This window comes from Aplysia californica, unplaced genomic scaffold (assembly GCF_000002075.1).
Source record: "Aplysia californica isolate F4 #8 unplaced genomic scaffold, AplCal3.0 scaffold00624, whole genome shotgun sequence".
NCBI classification, from domain to species: Eukaryota; Metazoa; Mollusca; class Gastropoda; order Aplysiida; family Aplysiidae; genus Aplysia; species Aplysia californica.
This window is the reverse complement of record NW_004797894.1, coordinates 427,218-444,146: the sequence shown is the minus strand read 5'-3', so window position 1 is coordinate 444,146 and position 16,929 is coordinate 427,218. Positions and strand designations below refer to the sequence as shown.

At 40.1% G+C, this 16,929-nt stretch overlaps 1 protein-coding gene across 1 annotated transcript in view; it reads left to right on the top strand.

The window, feature by feature from the left end:
• Window positions 1-16,929, top strand: part of LOC101848315 (zinc finger protein 91) — a 20,524-nt gene that overhangs the window by 1,212 nt on the left and 2,383 nt on the right. Inside the window, exons 2-10 of the mRNA XM_035972248.1 lie at window positions 412-1,459; window positions 2,314-2,513; window positions 5,136-5,379; window positions 7,768-7,878; window positions 8,338-8,622; window positions 9,923-10,145; window positions 11,211-11,959; window positions 12,749-12,979; window positions 15,902-16,198. Of these exons, the coding sequence (XP_035828141.1) occupies window positions 431-1,459; window positions 2,314-2,513; window positions 5,136-5,379; window positions 7,768-7,878; window positions 8,338-8,622; window positions 9,923-10,145; window positions 11,211-11,959; window positions 12,749-12,979; window positions 15,902-16,198 (3,369 nt within the window). The 5' untranslated portion in view covers window positions 412-430. The remainder of the gene's footprint in view (window positions 1-411; window positions 1,460-2,313; window positions 2,514-5,135; window positions 5,380-7,767; window positions 7,879-8,337; window positions 8,623-9,922; window positions 10,146-11,210; window positions 11,960-12,748; window positions 12,980-15,901; window positions 16,199-16,929) is intronic.

Here is a 16,929-nt window from a genome sequence, read left to right as displayed (position 1 = left end):
GGGCTGATTGTTATGTCATATGACCATGTTTGGAGATACCTCAACCGCAAAACTTATGGTTTTTTATTTGTGTTGTAGTAAGTCCTAGGGGGTAGAGATGGGGCCAGAGGGATAGGCCCACTGACATTTTTAGAAAAGTTCTTGGAAAAATGTGGCATGTCGCACTTTTTACTAGATTCTACTGATATTTCGAAAATTAAAAAATAATCATGAACGAAGTGATTTAATGTTTTATCTAATTTATCAACATTATGTGGCTACTTGTTAGCTCCAAATGAGGATATAGTGACTTGTCACACAACACAACATGCATGTTTATTTTCAACCAATTTGGTTTTTGCTTCTTCTAGTTTTGGACTTGTTTTATGCAAAATTATTTTGCTCATTTCCAAATCTTTATCTGTTCATTAGGCCTATTGACAGCTCAAAAATGGACGGGATTGACACAAGCAGCCACATCTGTTTGATCTGCAATCAGACAATCATAGGCCTGATGAAGTATGTTGACCACTTCAAATCGCACGCAATTCCCAGTGACGGGCCCATAGTGGAACAAAAGGTCAATGTTGATGACATCAACAAGGTTCTCATACCAGATAACAGTGATGGCCAAGGAAATCATATAGGTAGTAGGAGTAGTCAAGAGAACTCCTGCACTGAGCACGCTACTTCTGCAACACATGAGGCGGGTGCTTATAGCGGAGAGGCTTCCCCACTCTCTGAGTTTATCAACAACCCAGATGATTTCCCAGACCCAGACATAGACACGGATGCTCTCCTGTCTCCCAAACACTGCTCCGATTTTTTTCAATCTCTAGAATTGAAAAGTGCAAATGAGGAAGCTCCGCCCCGACCTAGACTGAAAGCAGTACAGCGTTTGTCAATTTTAGAAGACGATGCTCATGCTGAGTCCCTGCTTCCCATCACAGCTATTCTTAGTAACCTTGACTTTAGTAGTGACGATGATGACATGCTTGGAATGGGCGATACAGACAATGCAATGGACAACGATGATGGCTGGCTAAGCGATGATAGTAGATCAAACTCACACCCTCCTCAAGGTCACACTGGAGGCAAGTGGAAGCCGGGCGAAGGCCCCAAACGTCGACAACCTATAGCTGGCAAGTGGAAGCCTGGTCAGCGCCCTGCCCCTGCGTGTCGGAAAGGGGTGTTCAGAAAACCACCAAAACGTGTCCGTGGCAAGGAAGATGGCAAGGCATTTCACTGCACAGTGTGCAATGCTTACTTTGAAGATCGTTTTTCATACTCTTTGCACTTTGGTCAGTCCCAGCACAAAAGTTTTGCAGCTGCGAAAAAGCTCGAGATAGACAAAGCACTTTTCACAGATGGAGAGAAAAGACAGGAAGAATCTGAGAAAACTACCCAGTCTCAAGAGATGCCGGAAACTACAGTGTCAGCCATCAGGCCGAGGAAAGCAGATGACAGCTGTTACTGCACTGTAAGTGGCTCAAATGAATATTTTACAGCTCCTGAACTCCTATTTCCAGTCTTTTCAAGGTTTTTATATTGTCAGTGCAATCGTTTTTAAGTAAAGTTTTACAAAAATCTTTTACAAGGGTTTGATCATCAATGTTGGTGAACTTTCATCTGAGCATGTCATTGACTTTTTCTCAGTGTTTTTTTTTCTTGTTTGTTAGCTTTTCTCCTTACAAATTATTTTATAATATAAATATGTTAATGTGATATTTTAGCTGTCAATACACCATAGAGATAATGCCTTTGCTCTGTAGTTTAATGTTAGTTTCTTTAAATTTTATAGTCACTCCTGGCTGGTGCTTGATTTTTTTCTCAACTTGTTAATAAAGCCTCAATTCCTGTAGCCGGTTGTGATCTCCTTTATAGGAAAAAAAATATGAAGCGTGTTGTGTTTTCTGTTACATTACTTTGCATCAGTACAGGTACATAATTTGTACATTTACAGCATTTGGTCTGTTGGGGGATGCCACTGGCAAGTCCTATTTTTGTATACTTTCCCTCTCTTATATTTCTGCATTGTGCCATATTTTACTCCAACACAGTGTGACCATTTTTTAGGCTCATGAACTTTTCTTCTATTCAAAGAAACATATAACAAGCATATTTTTCTTTACCTCCCAAATACAATTTTCTTTAAAAAGATATTCATGTTAATATGTTGAAATTTTTTTAAAAAGGTCCCTGATATGAGGGATTGTTAGTGACCCTCCAAGTTGTAAAAGTTGGAGTTGAAAAACACTTTTGTCGCAATATAAGTATTCTTTTTTTTTTTTCCTATGAGTAGTTGTGTCAGTTTCCGTCTTGTGAAATCCCCAGGTGTGTAACTTGTACTTTGACAATTCCGTTGTGTTCTCCACCCACTGCGAGACCAAGCTCCACCAAGACGCTACAGTCAGACACGGTTACAGAGAGTACAAGAGTTCTGATGGGACTGTCCTTAGGGTGGACGTCCGCAATGAAACGGTTACAGAGGAGAAAAAGGATGAGTGGCCTGCAGCTCCGGAGGAAATTGCAAGGTGAGTTGTTTTGTTTGTTTTTGTAGAAGTTTTACGGCGCTCGCTACTGCATAAGGTGTTATGAGCGCCAGGGAGTGGATGTCAACATAGAAGTCCTGACAGGGAATCAGACTTACTCTGCTCCCCTCTCTAGCTTCAACAGCACAAAGCCTTGCTTTGACTATCAAGGCACCCCGGAAATAACGGGTCACAAGAGTGTGACAAACATACAAAAGAAGTAGTAGATAATAAGGATTAGGAAAGAAAAAGCAGCAGTTCCCTGTTGCAGGTCAGGCACAGTTATGAGCATGACATTGATGAATCAGCCCATTTACAATATTCTACTGTGCATGAACGAGAAATATCCCCCCTTTGGGAACGGTCTAAAGACACTTCAGACAGTAGCACCCCCCTGGGGGGATTGCAAGGTGAGTGACAGAGGTTGAGGTGCAAAGAGTTGTATAGTAAGTAACTCATTCACTTATGTCAATTTCATACTTATTAGTAATGGAAAATGGTGATGGATGCAATGTAAACATATGTGCATATGAGCATAGTATGGGGGTGTTGCTGTCACTTTTTCTGAAAATACCAGAATGCTGGAAGTACCAAACTTTTCCTTTCCGTTTAACTTGTTAGCTATTTGATTGTGTATGTTTGTGCTTTCGTATGTGTTTTTTTTTTTACATCTCCTCTTTTGAAAAATTAATTATTAAGCTATGGAAATCCCACTGCAACTGGTTTGGCCCCAAAATTTCAGAGCCCCATCAATTGATAGCTAGCATTCAAAGGGAAGTAACCTTGAGAAGAAGAAAAATATGTCATTTTGTCAAGTTAGAAGTTATCTTTTCTTAGTCATCTAGATACAATTTTCTGACACTGGTTTTATTTTGGGGGCTTTACTGCCATACATTCCTATAGAGTTATTCCAGACTGTTGTTTCAGTCTTTCAATCCAGGGAGTTGTTTGTCCTTTTACTTCTTTTTTCTTTCCTTCTTCCAAAATGTCTTGCAGTTGCATTGTATTTGCCCTCTTTCTGTGATGAAAGAAGTCAACATCTTTAGTTCTCATGACAAAATTAACGTGCTTTTTTCTACCCTCTTTATATAAATTTTTTTTTTTCATTTGCTTGAGAAGAAACAGACCCTGTAAGGTGAATGCCATTTTTAAAAAAAAGGTTTTCTTCTTATTGTCATTTATCGACTTCTGTTTTCACATGATCCCGCCTGTGTGTGTTAAGACCATCGATTCTTTTGCTTCTTGTCATAGAAATTCCTCTCATTAATCAAATCTGTTGACTGTCTCCCACTGTTTGTTTTTTTTCTTACTTACAATTGATTGTGAGCCACATTTCTCTCCTTCCTTTTCTCATTAAAAAGTTTTAAAGAAAATTATTCAGTAACGGCCATCCGCTATCAACTAGCATCATTTGTTTCTGCCAGTGCTATATAAAAATCATTGAGAAGAAATAACCTGAACTACTCACAGTTGAAATGAGATGATTTTTTGAGAAATACTAAAACTTTCAAAGAGATCTTCGAACTAGAAGTATTCTAAAATGTGAAGAATACAACCCCAGAGGTACAAAATGACCCTAGGGCGTAGGGATAGGGTTAAATTTTGAAAATGACTACACTAGCAATGGAGAGACACCGTGGCAGTGACACACATACATATCCCTTCTCCAAACCACTGCCGCTTACAACCTCACTCTCCCGCGCGCTCATATAACCTTATGCAGTTGCAAGAGCCGTAGAACACTTGCCCCCCCCCCCCCAAAAAAAAAAAACTTAAAAAAAAACAAACCTCACTATTACTTATCCGAGAGGAGTTGATCAGTAGGCTGCATCAAGGCCACACATCAATAGCCACATTTCACCTGGAATAGAAATGATGATATAGTTTCATTGAAAAGAAGTGGGTGGAGCAGTAAGGAAATAGTGTGTACGTGTCTTCATATGGTTACATTGACTGTTTTTTTGCTCCTCACTTTTATTTTCCCACCATAATTTTTGTTTCCATATATACTGTAGAGCATCAATATTTTGTCTGTCAGCAGTCTTCTTTCTCAGTCCTCCAGGGCAGACACGACTTTTATCCGTTCTTCGTATGATTGAAATAGAGGTTAAAGAAGACCATACAAGAGAGAATGCCAAATATCGTTTAACATTTAGGCAGTTTAAGTTGACGGAGAAAGTACAGTTTTGTGTCTTGAGTGTGTATCATGAGTACAGTCAGTGGCTAAGTGAGTAGTGAGTTTAGACATTCTCAAGTTATGTCGAGCAAGTGTCGGTGTCCTTGAGCAAGACACGACAACCCTAGCTTAAAATACAGGGCGCTGCACAATGGCGACCGACAGTGGCATGGTTGTAAACTGTTCTGTATTTGTTGTATGTTGTGTATTTATGTATGTATTTATGTATGTACGTATTTATAATTGTGTATTTATGTATGTATGCATGTTTGAAAGATGAGGGAAAGTAGCTTTTTTGAGAGCATCCAAGCAGAGGAAAGAATGGAGAACCATGATCGCCGATGTCTGTGGCAGATCTGGCACTGGATGATGATGATGCTTGTTTGCCATTGTATACGCCCTTCTGGGACAAATAAAACGTGTAATTTATCTTTTTATTATCTCCCCAGTGATCCAGTGTGTCAAGCTGTCATGGGCCTGGAGCAGCCTGAGTGGCACGACTGCGGCATCTGTGGGAAGAGCTTCCGGCGCAAGTACGAGATGGCCCGCCACCTGCTGACCCGCATGCACCGAGCGCGGGCGCTGAACCACCCGGAGGCCGAGTCCACTCAGATGCTGGACAAGTACAACAAGTACATGATCCGACTCAGCCCCTTCCAGTGCGGCGTCTGTCAGTTCTACTTTAACAGACAGGTCAGTTTGGTTTTTTGTTCGTTTACTAACCGGTATGAGTTGAACAACATACTTAGGGAACCTAAACAAATGGGTAACAGGGAAAGATCAGGGAAACGTAGTTTTTTTAGAGCACCCTAGCTAAGGAATGAAAGGAGAACCATGATCGCCGATGTCTGTCGCAGATCTGACACCACTGGATGATGATGATGATTTGACACAAAAGCAAGTTGCGTATTGTCTTGCTGAGATGAACTTTGGTAGGAGAAACAGAAAAACTATTAACATTTTTGTTGTTGCTTAACAGCACTGCCAAATAGGGCTAACAATAGTGAGGAAAGATTCCTGAAACATTGGTTTATACTTTTGTTGTTACTTGGAACATAAAACAATGTTTAACACTACTAATCTTCTGTCTGCCTGCGCCTACAACAGGACTTACCCAAACCTGTTTCTCTCTGTGTTGTGATCCTTTCCTCAGCTTTGGGGCCCCGATGCGTTGGAATCTCACACGTTACACACTCTCACACTTTCAGTCAAACAATACAATAGGCTAGGCCTAACCCCCTGCCACAACCAAAAAACAACCAAATAGACCACAACTTTTTATGAATCATTTGGCTGACGGTTACAAAGGTATGTTTCTGTAGCCAGAAATCTGTAGAATTACCCTGTGGTGATTTCAACAAAAGATATTTTTATGGTATACAATTGTTTATCTGTAATGATGTAGGGGGCAAGGTCAGTCTTCAAGCAATTATCAAAAGTCTGGAAAGCAAGCAACATCTCGCTGCGCACCAAGATTCGACTCTTTAACTCCAACGTCAAGTCTGTGCTCCTCTACGGCTGCGAAACTTAGAAGACAACGAAAACAGTACTGAATAAAGTCCAGACTTTCATCAACAGATGTATGAAGAGTATTCTAAGAATTAAGTGGCAGGATAGAATAAGAAATGAAGAACTGTGGGAAAGGACAGGACAAAAGGATATAGAAGTAGAAATAGGACTAAGAAAGTGACGATGGATGGGGCACACCTTAAGAAAGCCCAGCGGAAACATCACATGACAGTCACTGCAGTGGAACCCACAAGGAGCACGAGGCAGGGGTAGGCCACGGGAAACATGGAGGAGATGCGTGGAAAGGGACATGAGAGAAATGAAGCTCACTTGGAACGAGCTTGGAAGGATGGCTCAGGACAGAGATAAATGGAAGGAGCTTGTATGTGGCCTATACCCTGCCAGGGGGGAAAGGCATTGATGATGAATGATGTAGGGCCCGAAGGAGCTAATGGTTTCCCTTCCCCAGATTTGAAGGTGGGGATGACGTTTTTTAACTCCTAACTTAACTCACTGGATGTTAGCGTCCAATAGACTAAAGCTACTTTGGACGAACTATGCAGCTATTTACTTTTTCCAAGTGAATAGGAGCTTATGCATCTATTCAGGGAAGTCAATTCCAGTGTGCCACGTTTGGCTGATTGTCATTTCGGTTTTACTCCTTTTTGAGTATTGGAAAGCCTTTGGTTAGTATAATGAAGAAATTTATAAAGGCGATTCCAGGGACACAAAATGCCTTTTTCTTGAACTAAATAATCAGACTTTCCAACCTTCTCGAATTTTTTAGGGGAATTCGGGAAATTCCTGAATTGCCATCATGGATCCCGAACCTTTCCCTAAACCGCGTCTCTTTCTCTTTCTCTCTCTCTCTGTTTCTCCTTTGGTTTGTTTGAACTGTTTTTGTGGTGTGTGGGTGGGGTTTTTTTAGTAACTTTAGTAGCTTATCACAGAAGTGCGTGTCCGTGGCACTCCGGCGCAATCAAAATTCCAGAATTCAGTATCTCAAAAGTTGGCAAGCCTGCTTAATAGCTGCCAATCCCAGAGATTTGTTTTATACAAAAAGAATGATCAATGAGATGTTGCAAGATGATTGTAATGAGGAAGAAGACAGGACTAGGAGTCTCTAAATTCCACCAATGTTTCTGCTATTTCTGCTGTTTAGACTGGTTGTAGTAAAACGTCAGAGGAGCAACGTCAGTTTGGAAATGGGTTAGAACTAAGTATGAATGAACACATATATATTTGTTGATGTTTTTTTATTCTGAGATTAAAGTGCTGATTGTCTCAGGAATTAGAGATCTGCCAGCTGTCCCCGTGGTTTTATGCACCCCGCGCAATTTAGCAAAATTGATCTTCTTTGGCATAATTTCTGATTATTTTCCGTTATCATACTTTGTTAAAATTAACAGAATCGCATAATTTCACATTTTTGGGCTCAGTTTGCATAATTTCAGAATTTTTCTTGCATAAAACGACGGAGACAGGCTGGCAGCATCTTGTGGCTTGACATACGGAAGACAACCTTAAAATAAACTTTCATTTTGTTTCTTTCAATGCTTGTTTCCTCTGCAGAAAGACTTCCTGGATCACATGGGCAGCTCAAGCCACATTAGTGGCTGCGCGGACATGCTGGGGCCTATTGTTTGTGTGTCGTGTAAATTCAAAACACACAAACACGCTGAGGTGAACACACATTTTTTGCACATTGAAAGTGATGTCCCACTTCTTTTCTCAGGCTTTTTGTGCATGGCGTTCTTTTTTTTTTTTTCAGTGGGGTTTTTTTTTTAAAGGATTAGTTGTGGAAGTATTTGATACTCACGGAATTTCCTACTGCAATAACATTTTTTTGGCACATTGTTGTCTTGAGTTAGGAATTGGTTTATGTTAAATTTTATTTTTTATTCATATTGCATAAGGGTAAGCACAAGCCTTCTTCTTCGATGGGTGGCTGGCGGGTACTCTGGTGTGGTTTGCTTCTTCTTTCCTATCAAACATCTATCGTCCTTATCTCTCCTCCTTTTTTGCGTTTGTTACTCTCTTGTAACACCTCTAATCTTCGGCACTTACATGACCTTACTGTGTTGCAAATGCTGTAAAACTCTTATTAAAACTTAACTTCTTCTTGGCTCTCTCTCCTAACAGATGATGGAACACCTTCAGCTCCCAGAACATTTTGCACAGGTGGAGAGGAAACACGGCATCTGCATAGTACGTGAGAGCCACACCCGCATCACGTGCAAGTTCTGTGGCGTGAAGATGCATTCAGCGGTGCGCATGAAGCGTCATTGTGAGCGCAAACATAGCAACCGTTTGACGGAGGTGCAGGCTGCAATGGATGTCAAGGCCGTGGAGTTTCGCATGCATTTTTGCCCCTTGTGCAAGAAAGAGTTCAGGGTTCGGAGCATGTTGCAGTTACATTTTCTGAAGGTGAGGCGTAGTTTTTAAAAATTCATGTCCATAAAAAGGAAATTAAGCCTTGCAATAATTTGGTAAAGATGTTGGGGGTTTTTTTGTGCTTTAAGTCCCTTTACTTATTTTTTCTCCAGGTTACAGTTTTTATGGTTTTGTGAACTGTTCAGAAGTTGTCTTATAAAAAACATTCCTTTTTATTTCTCATAATGCTTACATCTGTTTTGTTCCAATTACAATTCAGTTGTTTCCACATTAGAACCTGTGTAAATGCCACATAGTGACTTAATCTCTCGTTCCCATGAATGCTGATAACCTGGACAGTCAATTGGTAAACTTAAGTGCCTTTGAAAGAGTGAACCAATTAATCAATGTTCCTAGTTCCTGTGTGTGCATTTTATCCAGCAAGTTCAGAAGTACTAACTGACCGGTTTGATAAGCTTTTAGAGGTACCTTTGGTTGTTGTTTTTTTTGTTCTCTCTTTTCCCAAAGCTGAGGTGATTGCATTTCATGTCTACTAATTTTCCTAGTCGATGTACATTGTACATTTACCAGCTACAGATGACCTAAAAATAATAAAATACTGAACAAATTAAATGATTTGGGGATCTTTTGTAGGATTATTTGATTTGATTTTGGCATAAGTAAGTCCTGATGAAAAGTGGGCATGGACACATTTAATGGAAGTGGCTGATATGGAAAAGACGTTTCCTTAGCACACGCAGTGGACTTATTCTTAGCAGTCAAAGGGTTTAGAGTTATGAAAAGGTTGGGTTTAAAAAAAAATATACACATTTTAAAATAATATTTCCTTGGACAGTGTAGGTGTTTGGAAGGCATTACCGGTTTACCATATTTTTTTTCCTCTGTTGTTTCTGTCTGTCTTGCTTGCTTTTTTTCAACTTTATCTCTTTGCCATCATATTTTAGGGAAAATCCAAAGAAACTGAGTGGTAAACATCGCCAATCTGCGAGATGAGGTGACACAGTGTTAAATGGCCTTTATTGTGTCAATGGGTTTGTCTTTACTCCAATAAAAAACATCAAACTAAAACCTTGGACGGTGTATTTATGTTCCAGACACATCTGTATGACTGTCCCCGTCGTTTTATGCAAAAAAAATTCAGAAATTATGCAAACTGAGCCCAAAAATATGAAACTATACGATTCAGTTAATTTTTACAAAGAATGGTAAAGGAAAATAATCAGAACTTATGCAAAAAATGATCAAATTTTGCTAAATTATGTGGGGTGCATAAAACCACAGGGACAGGTATGATATCCATGTGGTTTTGCAACTGAATTGTTTCCCTTTGTAGGTCCACAAGAACATGGTTCTGTTTCACTGCGACATCTGCAACAGAGGCTTCCTGGACCAGCGCAGACTGGACAATCACCTGAGGACACGCTACCATGCCAAAAGAGTTATAGCCAAGAATATCAGTCAGATGCCACCAAAAACTACACCCGCCCCTCAGAAAACGGCCCCACCCCCGTCTAAAGCTGTTGGCCTTGCAGAAGATCAGCAGAAGAAAAAAAGAGGTTGGATCCACATTCTTAGTGAAACAATTGTTGACTTAGTTGATTATTTGGTTGCTTTTAAGGACAAGCGGGCTAACCCAGATTTCGGGGGTTTCCAGAAATCTTTACCAAGAGCAAAAGTTGACATTGCCCTACCTGTAAGAGAGGTTTGGTTTCATTGGTGTGTATATTTGTTTGGTTATAGAGAAAACTCTCCTAGTCTTTTTGAAGAAACTGAACAAGGGGCAAAAACTTTACCTTCAATTTTCTCAAAACAGCATTTTTCGGGATAGCCCCCTTGTGCTTAAAAGCGACCAATTTTACTGCATGTTCCCGGATCGATAATAAATAAATTAATAAAGAAATTATAATTTTCTTGATCCCAGAAGGGCAATTTGGTTTTTTAAATAGCAAACATACATACACACATAAATACATAATTATGAATATATGCACTTAAATACATACACATAAACATACATAAATGCACAGTATTACACTAATACAGAATCTGTATTTTGAACTAGGGTTGTCGTGTCTTGCTCAAGGACACACCCTAGTGACCACCCATCTGATCCCCTTGTCACCGACACTTGCTTGACATTACTTGAGTCTAAACTCACTACTCACTTAACCACTGAAGCCCCCAGTAATAACATGCTATATGCATTGATATGAGCAACGTTTTCTCTTTGCTTTTTCCCTCTAAGCATTAAAAGAGCAGATGTTGTGGTTGTTGAGTGTGTTGTATTTGCTTATATTGGCTTATCTTTCTCATGTTATTAATAAAATCGATTATAACTCAAATTTTTGAATGAGGGATAGAGAGCATGACTATAACCTGAAAGGTAATTAAGTCAATTTGCTCTTGTTTTCATTTTATGGCTATCAGAAATATGGCTATGGTTTGTTTGGAAATGCCATTTTTTGAGAAACTAATTTGTCCGGCGCCATTGTCTGATGCTGATTGTTATTTTTTGCTCCATAGTTTAACTTGTACCATTGTATTAACCTCTAATATGAGGTGGGTGGGTTGTTTTTTTCAGAGACAACTTTTTAAATTTTCTTTCTTTTATGTATTTTTAGGCCGCCCAAAGAAAGGGGAAGAAAAAAAACCCAGCAAGCCATCTGCACCCAAAGAAAAGATCCCAGTCAAACCGGCACAAGAAGAAGAGAAGCAGGCTGAGGAGGAGGGAGTGCCGCCACGGAGAAGTGTCCGGAAAAGGAAGAAAAAAGAATTTTTGAATGAAGACGACTGGGAAGATAAGAGAAAGAAGCACAAGTTGAAAGTAGAAAAATCAAAACCTGATAAGAAAAAATCTGTAACAAAAACTTTTGGTGAAATGAAGGTCTCTGATCAAGTTTTTAAGAAACAAGCTATTTCTGGTGTGAGGGGGGCAGCAGCGGAGAGTCAGACTCATGACTTGGTCTCTGCGGAGAAAGGACAAATGTCGGACACAGCAGCAATTTCTTCAGAAGATCAGACGGGAACTGTAAAACCGACTGATGATGTGAGCACAACTACTGAACAGCCTCTTGTGCCCCTGAAAGTTCCAGAGACCAACCATGTATTCACAGATGAAGAAAACGATGATGTTGATGATGACTATAGTGATGGTGAGATAGACGACGACTTCCTGCCGTTGAAGGAGAAAAAGCTGGTGGATGAGGTGGATGAAGAGACGCTAGCCGAGGCCAGCAAACACATCTTCTCCTGCACCTACTGCGAGTTTGCTGCCACGGACTTGTTTGGCCTCCGCAGCCACTACAATGAGAAACATCCAAACGACATTCTCACATGCCAGCCCTGCAACCAGTACTTCCTTTCTCTCAAGGTAAAGTGCTTTTGTTTGATGTGTTTTAGGAAGAATTTTATGGCATTTGCAAGACAAGTAGGTCTAATAATTGCTGAAGATTAGAGGTGTTACAAGACAGGAGCAAACACAAAGAATAGAAGGAGAGAAAAGGAAAATAGATGCTTAATTGGAAAGAAAGAGCAAATCCTGTTTAGTTTGGTACAAAATAAACTATTGGGAACATGTTGTAGGTGTATGCCTTTTACACTGGTTTTGTTTTTTCTTCCAAAATCTTGGGGAGACTTTTGCTGTTATTTTACATCTTGGCTTGGCAACTTTTTCAGTAAGTAGGCCACACTGCAGCTCAGAGTAGGTCTGCTCGCTTGAAAAAAAAAAAAAAAGAGAGAGATTTCAGAGAAAGGACTCTGAATCATTTGAAAATAGCTGTGACTATAATGGCAGTGGCAACTCTGTATTATATACTGACATGGAATTGACTTAAATTGATTTTTTACAAATCTGTCGTAGTTGTTTGCAACAGTTATATAGAATGAGTGTATGTAATCAAACTTTTAATTTAAAACTGGTGAACTTTCACAAATATAATATATACATTATTATTATTATTATTATTATTACTTTATCGTTATTATTGTTATTTTAAATTTATTATTACTGTAATTATTGCTCTTATTATTGCCATCATTACTATTATGATTATTATTTAAATTATAATTTACGTAAAGTGATGAGATTGCCCCGCAACAACACCGAAAAGGGTATAAGTGGAGGATAAAAGTAAAGTAAGATGAGCTTGCCTCCCCTCAGGCCTACAAGATCCACTGCTCAGGACGAGGCCACCAGCTCCGGCTTCGCGAACAGACCGGGGAGACCAAGATGCACAAATGCCCCGTGTGCGACAAACGCTTCCTGCAGGAGTCGTGCTGCACCCTCCACCTCGAGACAGTTCACCGCCATGCCAGCTGCGAGGCTGACCTGCAGCGGATCCACAAGGGCAAGGATCTGGTCACACAGCTCTACGGAGACCATGTCAAACAGGTCAGAGGTCGTCTTAGCTCTTTGTTTGTTTTAGTAAGAGCTTTACGGCACTTGCAACACAATAAAGTCATATGAGTACCGAAGATTAGAGGTGTTACAAGAGAGTAACAAACCCAAAAAGGAAGGAGGAGAGATAAGGCCGATAGATGTTTGATAGGAAAGAAGGAGCAAACCACACCAGAGCACCCGCCAACCACTCACATCTTAGCTCTGCTGTTCAGTAGGCCTATGGTCAGCAGTGCAGCTTTCAATGTAGCTTGAGGTTTTCAAGGCAGAAATTCAAAAGCAGGTCGCAACGCATTGTGATGACTAGCAAGGATGTTGTGAGGGTGGTTGGCGGGTGCTCTGGTGTGGTTTGCTTCTTCTTTCCTATCGAAAATCTATCGCCCTTATCTCCCCTTCTTCTTTTTTATGTTTGTTACTCTCTTGTAACACCTCTAATCTTCTGGTGCTCATGTGACCTTATGCAGTTGCAAGCGCCGTAAAACCTCTATGAAAACTAAAACTAAGGGTGTTGTGTTTAGTTTTTTCAAAGTATGATTTGATTTTATATTCCTAGATCATCAAAGTTCTTTGAGCTTGGACTTATTATTGGCATCAGTTTTAAATCTCACTGTTTTTCACGGAGAGGACAGAGATTATTACCGAAATCCTGTTTTCCAAGTTTTGGCAGTGATTACTCCTTTTTGTTTCTAGCTGTATTGTTTTAAAAATGCAAATCTAATTTAGTTGATGATGTTAAGTTCTGTCAGATTGAAAGCTTGAAAACTTTAGCATGGGCATCTGTGGTAATGCAGTTATATGCTTCTCTGTCAGAAACAGAAGACCCAAGTTCGACTCCCTAGTTGGGAGAAAATTTTTATCAAATACCTCGGACTTTGCGCTCGTCTCCGAAGCAGAAAGTCTGAGTTCGAGTCTCGGATCGGACACAGATTTTTTTTTGCCCCCTCCTGCCCACCCAGCAGTAATGGGTACCTGACTTCGAGTTGGGGAAGTAAAGGTGACGAGGAAAGGAACTGGCCACCCTACCCCAATATGCCAAAGGCCCAGGAAGTTGTCTCAATAACAAGGCAATTCCCAATGTCCGGATTAGATGGGGGAACAACTTTTTAACTCGGTCTTTCTACTGGGATGTTGTTTCCTTCTCATCTCAGGATGGCCCTGACAGGCAGGGCCAGAAGCCCACCTCCTAAATGATCTATATTGTGTTGATGGAGGTGTAAAAAGACCCCTTCTTTTTTTTAAAAAAAAAAGAAGAAAAAAATAGAAAGCATGAGCAATGATTTTCCACACTGAAAGCGATATTGCCATTAAGAAGAATGTTTTCATACCTCTTACATAGACTCAGTGTCCTCTATGAGTAATAATAGAAATGATTTTTAACCCTTCAAGTGTCACTAACAAATAGCCTGTAGTGTCGGGGGGAAATTATAATTTATAGCACCATATTGTGCTGGAAAATGTTTTCCAACAGGCAAACCAAGCTTTTAATGATAATAAATAAACAGCATTTTATAGCGCATGTCCCCACTCGAAAGCAAGCTCTATGCTGTTTACACGATATTATTACCCCAGCAGACCATAGAACACTCAGAAGCATTCTCAGCTTCCTGGGAAGCATACAGTGCAAGCAGCTGGTTAAACACTCAAACACTAACAAACTGACAAGATTTAAAGACCTTATATCTATACAGCTACAAAAAGTAGGAAATAGAGCTCATGTGTCATCATCATCATTGCATTTCTCACCCTGCACCAGGGTATAGGCCACTGACAAACACCTTCCACCTTTCTCTATCCTGGGCTAGCTTCTTGGTGTTATTCCATGTCTTCCCACTTTTCTGTACATTGATTTCAGTGACGGGGCGAAGGCTGACTTGTTTGACAGGGTAATCAATGTGAAACGGGACCAGATATAGATCTATATGGCCTGTAGATATCACAGAAGAATCTTACTCGAGGCCGCGATTCTGAGTTGTGAATGAAAACAAATCCGGAATTCTTATTGTATGTTCAACCGCCAAAATAATCGGGAAAGTATCTTATTAAATATCAGTTCCAACTAAAATTAAATTAACTTTAAATGTGAATACATAAACACAAAGCAAAGAAGCAGAGATGTCAGTACTAGATCTATATGTTATAGACCTACCAGAGAGTCTAACTCTTTGGTAGAACATGACAATTATCATTTTTTAAATTTCACATTTGGCTGTTTTTGTTAGCCTTTCGTGGCCAGGAGCTGGTGTCATAATCGAGGTCACGATCTGATTATAGGACAGTAAAAAGTCGAGGAAAAAAAACAAGCACATGCAGCAGTAAAGAGATTGTTAGGAGTTAGTTCCCCTCACATTTGTGAGGTAGACTCGACCAGTGTTCGTTAGCTTACTTAATCAGGGCTTGGGATTGATTATAACTGTGGCCTCAAAGGGGTGAACAGGGCATATGTGGCAATGAAACAGCCATGACTGCTATGCACATGTTCCCTAAACTGTATTGGCAGACTCTTCCAGCCTCACTTTAAGCTTACTTAATCAAAGCTTGCGACTGCTTATGGAGTGGCCCGAGAGGGGTGAGGAGGCTATTTATGTGGCTGTGAAACCGTTTTGAATGTTAGGCATACTCATTGTGGATTACGAACCTCTTTTTACTTTTAATTTAAGAGGTTTATGTTTAAGGATGAATTTGACAGCGACAATGTTTCAAAATTAGGAAGGGAAGCAGTGATTATTTGATTATATAGACGCTTCGCCCCTGTTCAGTGATTCTTCTCCAGGTTCCAAGTGTGACGGAGTTTAAATGTTTGGCGAAATTTTTAAAAATTGGATAAACAAACGGCCACAACCCACAGAACGAAACGTACTCATCTGTCAACTCTAGAAGAGTAAAGTGATGAACTATATATACGCTTTTCTCTTCCAGATTGAAAGCCTCAGCAATGACACATCTGTGTCCTGCCCAGAGTGCGGCAAATTTGTCAAGAAGGAGACGTTGGTGGAACACCTGCGACTGCACACAGGAGAGCGGCCCTACACGTGTCGCTTCTGCCCCAAGAGCTTTGCCGGCCGCCTTACGCTGCGCAGACATATCTCCACCCATCTCAACATGCCGCTGTTCATCTGTGACCTCTGCGGGAAAGAGTTCAAGCGCAACAGTCACCTGCTCAAGCACATACGACAGCATGACTTTGAGAAAAAGGGAGAGAAGCACACTTGTTCCGTGAGTTTTGCTTGTGTCTCCTGACAGTCGTGACTGTGGAGGATTTTAAAAAAATTTGTGAATATTTTTAAGTTTATGAAATTATTTTAAGCTTGTGAAAATGAGTCATAGGTATATTTAGATGAAGAAGAGTTTTTTTTTAATGTATTTGTTTATGAAAATGAGTGTAGTTGTTTGTTTTTTTAAAAGGGGTTGTTTCTTTGTTTAAAATGAGTCTTTCAGTGTTTGTAAAACTGAAATTTGATGTTGCCATAGAGAAGGTCTTTACATCTCATACACTGATATAACATTATCATGAAAGAAAGAGAAAGAGAGAGAGAGAGAGAGAGAGAGAGAGAGAGAGAGAGAGAAAAAGAGAGAAGTGAAGTGTCTGTCGAAGTTTTCTTTAAAAATGTACCTGCTCGGATTCTTTTTCAGCAATAACACCCCCCCCCCTCCATTCTAGTTTTTCCTTCTCACAACTCTATAATTTTCCCCAAACAAAGAGGGAAAAGGAATCAAACGATCGGCCTATGGACTACAGATTTCCCATCAAATGAAGAACAAGAACAGCTTGTAATTATAATTGTGGTATTGGATTTGTCCTGTCTCCTAAACTACAACCTTACCCATAGCAACGTATAAACTTAGAGAAATTGAGAAGGAGTAAGAAGAAGATGAGGAGGAGGAGAGGGAATAAGAGGATAAGGGGATAGAGGAGGTAGAGGAGGAGGAGGAGGAGGAGGAGGAGG